The sequence below is a fragment of the Sinohyriopsis cumingii genome, unplaced genomic scaffold, assembly GCF_028554795.1.
Source record: "Sinohyriopsis cumingii isolate HCF-2022 unplaced genomic scaffold, ASM2855479v2 utg000576l, whole genome shotgun sequence".
In the NCBI taxonomy this organism is placed as follows: Eukaryota; Metazoa; Mollusca; class Bivalvia; order Unionida; family Unionidae; genus Sinohyriopsis; species Sinohyriopsis cumingii.
This window is the reverse complement of record NW_028315913.1, coordinates 286,617-301,503: the sequence shown is the minus strand read 5'-3', so window position 1 is coordinate 301,503 and position 14,887 is coordinate 286,617. Positions and strand designations below refer to the sequence as shown.

Genomic DNA, 14,887 nt, shown 5'->3' with positions numbered 1-14,887 from the left:
AGAAAAGTTAGTGTCATCCATGATATGTGATGAATCAAGTTTCACTTCTATTGGACAATGTTCTGTATATGTATGGTTGCCACATCCAATTTTTTTCATCTTGTTATTAGTGTCGGTGGGTTGGTGTTAGACCTGATGAAAATGATAATAATATAAATCAATATTTCATTCAATATGTATACAATCGAATCCATGCCTTAAAGTCAGTGAGTAGTAAGTAAATTCCAATGAATCTACTCCAATGTGTTTAATAGGCTTGATCAGATGTCTGCTAAACTTATGGCTAAATCTATAAATGGTATATTTGGGTATCAGTGACTTAAGGCAAGACTCTGGGAATCGGTGGCTTACAGCAAGACTCTGCAAATCAAGACACACTTCCAGAAATATTCCCAATTTCTCCTCATCTAAAGACTCTACGTTGTCTTAATTATAATACTTCAGACAATTCAAATATTTCCTCAAAACGTAAAGACAGTGAAAAAGTTGAAAAATAACATTTTAAGATTGAAACTAATTTCATGGCAGGTTTCTAATCTTGAAAAGAGAACTGACAAATTATTCCAATTTGATGTACATATTCTCTGATATAAAACACGACCATTTTAAGGGAAAATAAAGATAGTATGCCTCTATTTTAATCTCTGATGGATGTTGCATGTCCTGTGAGTGACATTACTGGTACTACACAAACAATAATGAAGATATTCAAACATCATAATATCAGAAAGAAAGTTGAGATGTTTGGCACAATTTTGCCCTGTTTCAAGGTTTTGAAGTCAGTATATTACACAAAAGCCATCAATATTAGGAATCGGCTACTTAACAGAATCGATAAAACACATTCACATTAATAGCATGTTGTGTTTGTCATGGAAATTGTATCATATTTAGTAAACATGTGCTATCAGCAGATCTCATAAGCAAATTTTATCCAAGTGTATTGTATCATTTATATATTTAAGGAAGTCATTAAAGAAAGTATTGTCTTTTTTTCGAATGGTTTCAAAATTTACCCACAAATGTGTCTGAAATAAATAAAATCAAATAACTGGGCACCGATTGTCACAGTGCTCTCTACTACGGACATGTTACCATTACCACCATCTATTTGGCTAGATTTACTTTACAATGACGGAATTGTTATGAACAAGTATGTCTCCTGGTAGTGTCCAATAATTACAAACATTTCTTTGCCTCAAAATATAGACAATACTATTGGTATTGCTTGTGATTTACAGATTTTGATTAAAATGAACTATTTAGTATCATCATATTTATCTTGGAAAAATTTATTTTCTTTCATTACCATCAGTCTTAGAATTATTCCAGTTTCAGGGATGCCAACTGCACTTGATCTTATATATTATTGACTTTTTCCATCAAATTCTGTAGCAGTTATATGTATGTTGAAATATTAAGCAATATTATTCAATGTTCAAATTCACTTAAATTATATCCCCTTGATTTTAGAACCACACAGTTGTCTACCTCTGTTAGATACACAACGTTACTTACCGGATAGTAATCATCTCAGAAAGAACGTTACATTCAGTCTCTTCAGTATGCGATGTAGAATTATTAAAGACTTGGACATCGGTCATCAATTTATCAAGATTTATTGACGATAGTCGCGTGGAAGAAACTTTGCTCTTGCTATCATATTCTGTAGAAGGTATGGATATTGTAATATGCAGAAAGATCAACTCTTCATACCACACTGATCTTATGGTGTCAATTTCTAGAACTCTTGCCAATGTCTTCTTCAATTGTCCATCTTTTATGGTCATATGGAGCTTCTCAATGGAATTCCTTGATCTTGGTCGGAAGAAGATGGTCATACTGTTTTCATCTTTCAAATTTTTTTGTGCTGTTACCGCTATCATCAACATATCTAGAAGATCCTCCAGATCTTTGCGAATGGGTAGCTTTGAACCTGTTTTCATGACCTTCAACAGAGCATCCACAAACTGGTCTTTCACAGATTTTGATATCCAATCACATTTGCGTGGGAGCTGTATTCTCATTTGAATTATGTCATACTGTCCTATAATAAGGACATACATTTTTTTAGAGCATTCTCACTAAAACAAATGTATGCATCTAAACAGAACCATACAGTCTTGTTTCTGTGTATATTTTATAGCTTTTTCAGCATAATAGGATTAAAAGAAAATGAAAGAACATCAAAACCAAGCCGATAAATTTACAAAAAGATGCACATTATTTCTGCAATTGCTATGCATATATCATTTGGTAGCCTATAATAATTGTTCCCGCTGTATTAAAGTTAGGTCAAGTATCTAGGTGTTCACTTCATATGAATTATTTGGCATGTGTCAACTCAACCAGCTTTGTAACATGATATTTGTGCATAGACAACACTATGTATCAATCTAGATCATATTGCGACCTTTGACAAAGTTAAAGGAGACTCGATGATGCAGAGTATGATAGACTTGAAAATCTAAGTTATGGCATATGTCTCCTGTTACAACTATACTATAAACCCCCCAAAAATAAATAAAATGCCAATAATGCTCGCTACCCATTGTTTTAAGTCCTAATGTGTATTTCATGTTCATATTACAAAGGATTATGTGTTAAAATAATCATAACATTTATTTTAATTTGAAAATAAATAACATACTCTAAGCTAAACACAGACACCATTAAAAAATTTATTATAGGAGCATGTATCTCTCACCTACCTTTTTCTGGATCAAAAAAAGGTATTTGTGTGATTTCAGTCCTCAATTTCAAGAGTGCTCGTTTGGGGAATGGAAATGTGTCAACTGTGCAAAAATGAAAAACTATTTCATCTTCATCCTCTTCAAAAGAAGAAGTAAGACTTGTTGGTTCTTCCTTAACTGGGAATAAAGCCATGTTGTTTGTTTCCTCTAATCTGTTCCAAATAAATAGATTTTTGTGTGATTAATCAACGCTTTTTCTACATGACATGGAAATATATATATATATATTGTGTATGTGTGTGTGTTTAACGTAAATAAATACAAAATTCTGGGGACCAGGTTAAACTGACTTTGTCACTTATGTGTGATAAAAGTCAGAAACTAATAGTAGCCAACAGTATTTAATTCAAATATCGAGAAATGATAATGGATATCAATGCATTCTTTAATATCTCACAAAACCACAATATCAATAGCATCAAAATTGATTTATATCTTTAAAACAAATTAAAGATTCATAAGCTACCAAAAAAACTAACAAAATGTTAATTAGGAAAACATACCAGACCATGCTGTTACATACATCTCGTTCTACCTTTAATTAAATTTGGCCTATATTTTAGCAGTATAAAGGACCTTTAATTTTACTGATTTGACATGATCGATGAAGGTCTAATTATCTTAAATGTAGCAAGTCTAGGGCACTTTCTGGAATCATAAAAGCAGTCACTTGATTTAGCTATGATTCTGTTCTTAGTTAAAACAATGTATGATGCAAAAACATTTTCAAATATGTTTCTTCATACACACTCACCCACATATATATATATATATATATATATAGAGAGAGAGAATTATATATTATACAATATAAATGCATATTTATAAAATATAAAATTAAACAAAGTGAAAGAATTAAACATAAGATACCGTGTATGAATTCCTTGAATATCCTAAATAGTTTCATGCTTATCCGGAAATTGTTCAAAGGTATTCTGAATGAAAGCTCGTATGTATATATGTGCTAACATACTAGCACCACTGAAGAATCATTATTCTAAATCCAAAAGTTTTTCCTTCATGTTATTCCAGAGAAATTTGATACCACTAGTGTCCTTGAAGGTTTCACAAGAACCGACTGAATTATTTAAAGGTTCACGTTCTTGAAAAATTTCAGATAATAATCCTCAAGGTACTGCTTGGTTTAGAATAAATGTTTTACACCCTGCTGGTCCAAGGAGATATCATAAATAAACCACATGGCTCCTAAAATGTCATATGCATTTTTCTCGTGCACGAAAAAGTAGTTTTTATTCTTCCTAAAAGTACGACAAATAATGCATAAAAAGTTCATTCTGGGATTGTGTAGGTCTTCTCCAGTGTTGCAAACTTGAATTGTTTTTCCTTATTAGTGGCAAAATATACCATGGGGCGATTTTTTTTATTGGCGACATTATTGGCTGTTTAAACTTTTATATACAACCATTGGTTTGAAGTGCAGAAATTCAGAGGACCCATGAAAGGAAGCCGCAAACTGGATATAAAATGCACTAAATTTATCTATTGTTACATAAACAAATTCTTTGTCCATACTGACAAGCCATGTAAACAGTGTGACGTTATATAATCCGCTTATCTTGACATCTAGCATGAGTACTGTATGTTGTGAAATATCCGCTTTTTTGTTGTTGACATTTCTGGTAACAGAGATCAACCGGACCGGACATTATCTCATTATCTATCTTTCATTGGATTTTTGACCGCTCGGTAGTAATTAATATATTTTACAAAGACTGACATTTGTATGTGGATGGTAAGTAAAATTCCTCTTCTTTTCACTCCGAATTAAATCCTTCAGAACACTCACATTTTCTGTAATAATCCCTGTCATCAGACCAGAACACCTGCATCTCTATCGTACGTTGACCCTTTGTTAATTTTCAGACGCATGCATGGAAGGCATTATGCTGCTACAACAAATGTAAAAAAATAATAATACAGAAAACTACATCTTACTTGGTTTATTCAATAGGCATGGAGGGACACTACCTAGAATAATCCAAACAATGGCCAATTCCTTTTTAAAAAAGTACCCAGATAAAATTGTTTGCTGAAGTTTTAAAGGCAACAGAATACCTTTGAAGCACCGATTGTTATGAAAACGTACTCAGCAAATGGGAAATAAATCAGTCTCAATCATGCAATACAATTACTTGATGTTGCCGCTACAATAAGAAATGGGCATTTGTTTGGTTCTCAAAATCTGTCCTTTAGTGGTGACTTCAATAATGCATGCACCCTTCACAGAAAGACGACTACAATCTTTCAATAAAAACAAGAACTTTTCTTCAAAGGAAGCCAGTAACAACTTTAAATAAAAGTGATGGAACCTAATGGATTTTTTTAACTGGTCCATGTAAGTTTTCTTTTTGTAGGGAAAATGTTTATGCTTACGAATGCTACCAACGGTGACTTAAAACACAAACTAACTTTTACCGACTTGGGACATACTGAAAAATAAATATGCTTCGTCATTCGTTATGTGATTGTGCTGTTTATCAACTGAATTCAGACCAATATGACCTGTGACAAAATTATTGAATATTTTAAAGCTCTGTGTGTGTGTGTGTGCATATTTTCGATGGAATCATGTGTATTGTGGATTCAATGTATATGATGAGGTTCGCAGGGGAGTACTTGGTGTTGTTCCTCTATTCATGTTATACATTAGACATGTATATATAAACAGTATTCATGTATATGTACCAATTCATGGCTCTCTAAATAAAGTAAACTGTTATATATGCCTTGTCTGTTTTCATTACAGGTGTATTTCTCATTTAATATGCATCAATTTAAGAAGGTAACTGTGCCGATGAAGCATGTATTTTACCGTCTGCATTTATTACCTACACACCTATTACCTCGCAATTTTTGGGGGGTACGTGCATCATTTTCTTCAGCTAACTGATATGGCTGCTTATAACACAATTCGGTCTATAACGCAGTTGGGTTCTATGGCTCCCAACTACCATGTTATAGTGGAGTCACACTGTATATATATATACCTATGATTCTGTGTCACTTCTGCATATGCCCCACTTTAGGTCAAATGAGGAAAACAGATTTAACAGGAGAATCACTAGCCTGCTGGCCATTAATCATGCTTTCAATACCAGGATACTCCGAAAGGAAAGAGCAAGTGTTTACTTTGACCATATTTTAGAACAACTGCTCCCTAATTTACCCATTCTTCAAGAGATGAACATCTCAGTCATAAATAAACCTGAAAAAAATTGTCTGCATAAATTTTACACTGTCTTCTCTTATTTTTCAATTTATATTTTACATTTTAGAATAGTGGATGTGATGGATGTTATTAGTTTAGCTGGGGACTCGAGTGGCTGCGTGGTCTAAAGCATTTGTCTCTGTCTGCATAAGTTTGAAACCTGGACTCAGTCAGTGTGTTATGTGAGAAAGCTGCGAGTTGCTCCCAGTCGGTCAGTTGTTTTTGCTGTGTTTTACCTTGACTGCCATATAAAGCCTATCTTACACTGACAAATGGTATTAAAGAACAAAAACAACATTATCTAGCCTAGGCATCGAACACAAACAAAAGCTCCAGTGTCATGGAGTTCAAGTTGACCTGGCATTATTTTAACACCCCTAAATTACAATTAGTTTACATACATAGAGTATTAACTTTAAAATGCACTGTACAATCAAGTCACTTATTGAAGGCGCATGCCATACACCATAATGACGATGCACTGAAAATAACTGCAATCAAACTAGTATAATGATATATGAATGAATAACTTGCTGTTAATTAGGAATATAAGGAAATCTACCATAAAGTGTTATGAAAATTATATACTTCATTATTTACTGAAATATTTTTGAAAAGAAGATACATGTATATACTTTATTAACACTGGGTCGCATTGACCAATGCTACTCTTATACAAAAGGACCGCTCCAGTGACCTAGCGGTTAAAGCAACCGCCCCGGATGCGGTAGGTCGTGGGTTCGAATCCTGGCTAAGTTACACCAAAGACTTCTAAAAATGGTAATAACAGCTGCCTTGCTAGGTGCTCAGCATTAAGAGGTTTGTGTTAGGACTGGTCGGCCTGGTGTCAGGATAATGTGACTGGGTGGGACATCATGATACATGTCTGCGGCATGATTTCCCTAGTCCTAGACATCACTTTAAACTGCCACACTGCAGACATCATAGCAATATGACTGGAAAATTTTTAAAGCTACATTAAAAATCTAAATCACACACTCTCTTATATAACAAATACTTAATTTTAAGTTCAGAGTACTGACTTTTTATATAAAAGACCAAACATTGCAAGAATGGATGAAGTATCAGCACATGATCTATTACAAAGTTTACCCATGGGTATACAATTGCAACATCTTAGTAATAAAAATAAACTATTACCTTACATCAACCGTCTGAAATGCTATGCCAATAGCAATATATTTTCGAACGCATTCAGGATCCCAATGATGTGTCCAACGTGGTGACAAACTTTACACAGCTAAGGCTTTAACCTTTGCGAAAACTGGTCAATATCTGAAACATGTTTCCGATAACATAAATCGTAATATTTTCAAATACATTTTGTTTTCAAAATAAAGTTGTGGAATGTGCATTGTGTTACTTGAAACAAAAAACAAATAGCTGCCTATACAAAGATGAAGATATAAGAAAACACTACGACTACGACTATGAGATACTCGTGTAATCAGAAAATAAAACTTGACTGATATATGAATAATTCACAGTAACAGTTCTGAAAGATGCATATAATGTGGTATCTTTTAAAAGATGCATTGATATAGAAACAAGGAATAAAGTGGTAACAAATATTACTGATTACAAATATCAATGTTTCCTAGAACTCAATCAGCCACGTCTAAGATGTTTATTACAAAATTACAGTATACATATATTTCAGAAGGGGGAAACTATTATGGAAACTGTGTGATGTAAGAAACATATTTTAGGATAATCCTGTTTTCTTTCTTGCTTTCTTAGATGTTAACAGCTCTATCTGGACAAGTGATCTCTGTCAGGTTCTTTGCAATAGCCCCTTTTAATTTGACAATAATATCTTGAATGACCACGTTAGATATTTTAAGCTTATATGCTGACCAACAAAGAGAGAGACAGACAGAGAGAGATATGACTCTGGTATGTATGACTTGGCCAGGGTTCAAATCCGCGACCTCCCACATCCAAGGTGGACACTCTAACCACTTAGGCCGCCAGGGCAGTTAAATTTATTATTGATCTGGAGAGCTGATAGCATAGTCAAAACAATGTTTATATATGCGTATTAATGCGCCAAGGATGGATCACAATTTAATATACCAAGACTATTGGTATGTCAAATTGCTTTATACCGATACCTTAAAAGCCATATATATATATATATATATATATATATACACACACACACACACACACACACACACAGGGACTCAGTGTCTTCTTGCACTTTACAACAATGATTTATATCTGCCTTGACATGCCAGAGTAACTATGTATCTAGAGATATTTTCAAGGTTACCATGAGAGTCTGTCTATTAGTCATTAATTTCTATGTTCATGACTCAGTTTCTTTCCATAATTGTCTTTTTCCCAGCAACACATAGCATTACAATTCTTGGTGACTACTAGGAAGACAACCCCGCAGCCAGCCATGACACTTCCTTTAATAATGGGGCCCCGAGTGGCAGGGTGGTCTAAAGCACTCACCATTACAGATCACTGCCGCCTCACCTCTGCGCATGTTCGAGTCTCAGGATTTGCTAACTTGGGTACGTGAGAAAGCTTGCTAGTAACTTCTCGTGGGTCAGTGGTTCTTTCCGGTGTTTTCCCGGGTTCTTCCTCCACCATTTATACTGGCTGCCATGTATGGTCAATCTTGTGCTGAAAAATGGCATTAAACCCTTTAACAACAACAAATTCTTTAATAAAAGCACAATGCCATCATAGTGTGCATTCTAGTAGATAAAAAAAACCTACCTTCTTGCTTCATTAGATCTATTAATAGATATATAATACTGTGTTGGACAAGTCCAATTAGCAATCCATATGACTGTCTGCTGGTCAACTCGTAGAATTCGCTGCTTATGTTTAAAACCGGTCTCCGTAAACACAGTAATGGAAAGTAATGGGCTGTAATGGACAGTAATGTAGATGAAAATATTGTAATATAAGAGAAGTTACAGGAATGGAGTAAATTAATGAAACTAGTAAATTGATAAGATTTATATGCAGAAATGTATTATTAACAGAAAAAGATTCAGAAACATATTTATATTTAAATGCTGCATTCACAGCTGTCTCAAGTCTTTGCTGTCCACTTTAGCTGTACATAGAATCCAGTAAGTTCAGCAGGCAGTGTCATATATGGCCTAACATAACATTATGATCATTTAACGACACACTGTCAATATAATGGTCAATGAACATTAATAGACCTGAATAGAGGTATCAACAATATTTGTGACAGACTTGAATTGATAAAATTATATATGAACAATAGTGCTTGTTACTAACTTTCACTTCTGTTTAAACAGTGATTTTTAATGTAAATAACAGGCCTCTAGATGAAAAGAATGAGAAGGCTCCAAAAGACATATATTCCTTATATGTATAAAAATGTTGTAGTCTAACCGAAAAACAATTTTCTATTCATTGTGTTAAAATTCTCAATTTTGTGGAAATTTGTGATATCAGAATGGTAAAAGGAAAGAGCAAGAAACAGTTTCCTTGCGGTGACTGTAAGAAAGCTTGTGAGTCGGATTGTCTTTTATGTGAGGTATTTCTTCTTTTGGATTGCTTATACAATGTATATTGATAAGTTTCTATTTAATGATCTTTAATTTATATCATTATTATTATATTCTCCCTGCAAATTCTTTGAGCTGTCAGTGCAATCATTCATTTATATAAAAAACCTCATGTTATTTGTGTTTAACATTAAACAGTACCTACATAAAATTAATAATTGTTTATAATAATTATCAGTTGCCATTTATAATAAACACACTGCTTTAATAATATGCTATCGATTGTGAAAAGAAAAGATGAAAGAAGCAATTAGAATAATAAATAAATAACATGTTCCCAAGCGTATATATGCCCTGTTAACTGAAGTTAACATCACATGTAAAAAATAATTAATAACAGTAAATTTCTTAAATTCAGTTAAACTTTGCAAAGTAGATGTTTTTCAATATTAATTGCATTTTATCATTAGCTTTTTTATCGGATTGATTATTGTATGTCACTGACTGCAAAATGATGAATTTTAGTCTTTAAATCAGCATTCTATCTTTTCGTCTTTTAATTAAGTGTTTGATAAGAAAATTTGACCAATTCGATGTTATTTGTTGCCAATGACATGTATCTTGAAAATGGTCAATGTAATGTAGTAAAATCATATTTTATCTTTTTTATAGAGTATTATATTTACACTCCCAAAATTATCCGTTGGAAATATTAAAAAAACAGGTTATCTATCTTCTCATTTATTCTTTATGTATTTCTAGATTATGTATATTATTTTCAACATACTCTATTCTTTCAAGAGCTCACTTCACAAATTACTTTATTCTGTTTATGTCAACTCTAAAATAATTTGATATACCTAAATTAGATACACTCACCACTTTCATAGAACAAACTGTATTATCATCATAAAATAAAGTTATTATTATTATTATTATTATTATTTTACATACACACACACACACACACACACACACACATATATATATATATATATATATATATATATATATATATATATATATATGTTACTGGTTTACCCATTTCAATTTGTGACTGCCGACAGTTTGCTTCTTATGAGAAATGTAGACTGTATACATTTTGATTCAGGTATGTGATTATTGGTTCCACTCAACATGCGAAGTGGTAACAAGCAAAAGACATTTAAGACCTGGTCTTTCATTAATGAGGTATAAATCTGTCATCAGTGTCATTCGCTAGGAGGCAAAAGTGATTACTTGACGGGTATCACTTTAAGACCTGGTCTTCCATTGATGAAATATACACATGTCGTATATTGACATGTGGTGTCAATAAACAGAAACTGAACGAGAAGCATTATTTAGAAAGTTTCTCAAAGACAAGGGTACAATAAGCTAACAGTAAAGTCGACAAAACACCTTCAAGATGGGAGAAACCTCACCAGGTATATATATATATATATATATATAGAGAGAGAGAGAGAGAGAGAGAGAGAGAGAGAGAGAGTTGCTCCATTTTCGGCATTATTTTAATTAAGCCATGATTACTAATAAAACAATATAACAACCATATTTTTTATTTAGGATTTATGTATTTAAGTCCGTATAATAAAGAATATACTATTTAGTGTACATTACTATAATATCTTTCGCAATATTGTATTTTTGTCTACATTACTGTCCATTACTGTGTTTAGAAAGACCCTTTAAAACTACAAAATCATCTTGCACGTTGTTTGCTGACGAACTATCCGTTATTTTCACGTGACGTCACAAAACGTGTGTACTTCCATACCCGCCATTTTGAGCCCCTAGCTCATTTTGTGCGTAAGAATATAGTAATACATCACATTCTGTTGTGCATGTCAAACGCACGAGACAGAATGCGTGACTTTTCTACGTGTTTTCTTCAAGTAAAACGTTTAAATTTCGATAATCTTTGTTATTCTTTCATAAGCAAAAAGATCGATTGATAAACAAACGCACAAACAAATGGATACACAAACAAGCAGAAACATTTAATAATTTTTAATTTTCATGGGATGAAATCAATCATTTGGTTATCTTTCAAGATAAAAAGCTAATTGATAATATATGATTTAATATTTCTAAAAGCATTTCAGGAATACTTCGTTTTGACACCTGTTGTCGCGAAAAGTATTTGTACATAAAAGTTCTGGCATAAAACACATGCTGTAAAATTTTAATTCATAACTGCTATTGTATCCCAAAATTCATTGTCCGGAAATACTCTTTCAAGATGACAAGCTTAGGGATATGATACGACACACTTTTTAAAAATGTAAATATTGCCTGTTTGTAAAATAAGAATGCAATTCTATTTGATAGCAATATACATGATTACGGTTCAGCTTCACTATTATGTCTTTCGATAAAAGCAAGGGAACTTCTAGCCTTAGTTTTAATTTCGTTCTATAAGGCACTTAATTTCAAGTTTAATATATGTATTGTTTCAATGAAGTAATTGTCCTTATCGACAGTTAAATGAAAGTATTATCATGAATATAGATGATGACTAATGTTGACAAAGCTTTGTTAGGGACTCATAATGGCGGCACAAGTGCGATCTCATTGCATTGTGGGTATTTGCGTACTCAATCGTGACGTCGGTGAAAACAAACCATAAAATACATTCGGGAAATCCCTTGCGCTTTCTAATTTTGGCTTATAGCTTGGAAATTCTAAGCAATCTATTTTTATACCTCTTGTCAATGTGTATTCGTATATTTTATTTAAAACGATTGTGAACTGGCCTAACCTGGATCACGTGTGTCTGACGTTTTATCAATAAAGTACGGCGAAATCTCTGGCAACATGAAATCATGTTATTATATTGTCTGGTACCCATAGATCATTTTTAGATACTATTTTTAGCTGGCCAAACCTATCCCATAGCCGCATCCGGTACGGTCATGCGCATTTGACGTAGGGCAACTGAAGTGACCTACACTTCTTACATCCTGGAAGACGACGAATGCCTCAAATAGTTCCATTAACTATTCAATTAAAAAAACAAAGCAAAACAAACAACAACAAAAACACAACAAAAAAACAATTATTACAAATTTTTATATAACCAATTATGCATGTACAGAAGATTGTAAAACATAAAATAAATAAAAAGAATACAGCACAACACAACCACAAGTAGGACAGGAGGGCCTCCCCAAATGGTCTGAAACGACCAACGGGGGAGAGCAACCCGCCCCCCCCCCCAAAAAAAAGAATAGAACATTTGTCATTATAGATCGCCGTAGATAGAAGTAAACAATATTATGCCAGCACACAAGTATAAGAGCTGAAATGTACGTTTTCATCAAGTATTTTTAACAATAAATGAGTATCTACTTCTTTATGTTACTGCATCGTGACTCTCAATCTTAACTCCGCTTCCCCCTCCTCTTTTGACTGCATGCTAATGAACAATCCGAAAATAAACAAGTTAACCTGTCTATTTAGCTGCAAACAATGAACACCAAAGGCAGCACATCACATATTAAGCAGATTCCTAAAATATTCTCCATTTAGGTAATAAATTAAATGGGAATGAATGTGAATCCCAAAACTGTTTATTATACATTGATACACTGATTTGGCTAAGACATTTATTCTCTCTCTCTCTCACTCTCTCCTTAGTTTGCTAACTCCATGAAATAATATGGATAAAGTTAGCTCATCCTGCGATATATTTGGAATGGCCAGTTGTTACAGTACTATCAGCTATGTGTAACTTATTCCTTTCATAAATGGATCATACAACTTTGTAAATGATATTCAGGACCGCGAACAGAGTAGGACAAATTCCTCAGGACCACAAGGCACAACGGTCAGGGGGTCCACCGTTGTTTCAGTTTGTGATTCATTGGGGCCTATTGGATAATTTTTCATAGGGCCCACAAATCCTGTACGCTGCCCTGGTCCTCTCTGATGTTTTTTGTGCTCATATCTTATGTTTTCGGTAGGTTACTGAATTATGTACTCGTGATTTTTAAACACACTATTTATGTGAAGATATCAAACCTATAAAAATTTGTTTGAAACTTTCTTCACGAACATGCACTAAGTTGATGACAACTGCTTAAAAGTTGCCCTACGTTCATTGCGCATGCGTTAAATTTTAAAGTGGAAAAACCCAGATACGACTTCCTGAACAAGGTTTATACCATAGGTTCTTGACGCGCGCTTGATGTTAAAAAAAAAAAAATCATACAGAGTGACAAAAATACATTAGATTACCCCCATTACCCGTTCTGACATAGGTCACTCTCTATCATAATATATAAGAATGAAGGTACCTAACTTCTAAATACGTAGTTCCACCCATGACCCTCTACTTCCTTCGGCTATTTCCGTCTTAAAGGCACACGTCCATACTGTAAGGCTAGTTTTACTTCTGAGATATTTTTCTAGTCATCAAGCCATCATTGACTTTTCTGCGTTGTACCAAACTGAATTTGAACTTACGGGTTCCAAAACGTGCGATGTTCATGAATTTTGTCTTTTGGAACAAGAGTGTGCACTAGACCTACATGAGACGTAACACGTGGTGAGACGCCCAAAACATAAATATCAGCGTCAGGTCTTACATGTAGGACTAGTGTGTGCACACGTGAAAACCGGTGAAAAGAGCTACATGTACCATGTTTGGGACTCTACGATGCATCCCTTCTTGAATTACAGAACAGTGGTAGATGCAGTAGTAAGTTTTTACTTACCATTAACTCGATTAAACTTTATGAATCCTGTTCCATGCAAGAATTAGACATTGTCTTTTTCACTGCACATGCATCGTATACATGCGACTCTCTTTTCAAAATAGGTTAACTATGCGGCACACACGTCAACGCCAAAATATGATTGGCTCAAAAGGTTATACTTAAAAAAACATCAATGCATCAGAGAAATAAATATTTTCAGTCATTATCTAAAATTTCTGGAAATTTTAATTTAATGTTGTGCAATCATTATTATTCTATTGATTGTATAATAGTTAGTTTGCACAGCTTAATGAATTCCTTGAAATGACGCAATTTCTCTGCGAATTAATTCCACGAAATTCAAATTTTGAACTGGGTCAGTTGCGATTGCTGGAATAGAAACGGCAGAAAAGAAATTTCTTATATTGGTTATTAGTCTAAATGATTGTTTATCCTGGCTGTTGTGACATGGCAAGTTAGACTTTGCTAAGTTACATATATAACAAGAACTAAAAATAATTTTGAATTCGTAATACTGTTTGCCAAATATTGGAATAAATGGGAAACTAATGACTATAGAATAATAATAATAATAATAATAATAATGATAATAGTTATTATTATTATTATTGTTATTATTATTATTATTAAACCTAAATTATTTTAATAAAGAATTAAAAG

The 14,887-nt window shown here is 33.2% G+C and overlaps 1 protein-coding gene across 3 annotated transcripts in view; it reads right to left on the bottom strand.

Annotated features, from left to right (window-relative positions):
* The window catches only part of LOC149773774 (uncharacterized), a 35,838-nt gene extending 21,528 nt beyond the window's left edge, over window positions 1–14,310 (bottom strand). The window contains exons 1-6 of one of the 3 annotated variants that reach the window (XM_089946025.1): window positions 14,225–14,310; window positions 8,737–8,889; window positions 7,144–7,278; window positions 4,561–4,663; window positions 2,712–2,905; window positions 1,519–2,047 (exon numbers count right to left, since the gene is read on the bottom strand). In XM_089946025.1, coding sequence (XP_089802151.1) covers window positions 1,519–2,047; window positions 2,712–2,886 — 704 coding nt within the window. In that variant the 5' untranslated portion in view covers window positions 2,887–2,905; window positions 4,561–4,663; window positions 7,144–7,278; window positions 8,737–8,889; window positions 14,225–14,310. Of the gene's footprint in view, window positions 1–1,518; window positions 2,048–2,711; window positions 2,906–4,560; window positions 4,664–7,143; window positions 7,992–8,736; window positions 8,890–14,224 lie in introns of those variants that run through there. The other 2 variants (XM_089946026.1, XM_089946027.1) reach the window with 2 other exon arrangements.
* Window positions 14,311–14,887: the final 577 nt, after the last annotated feature.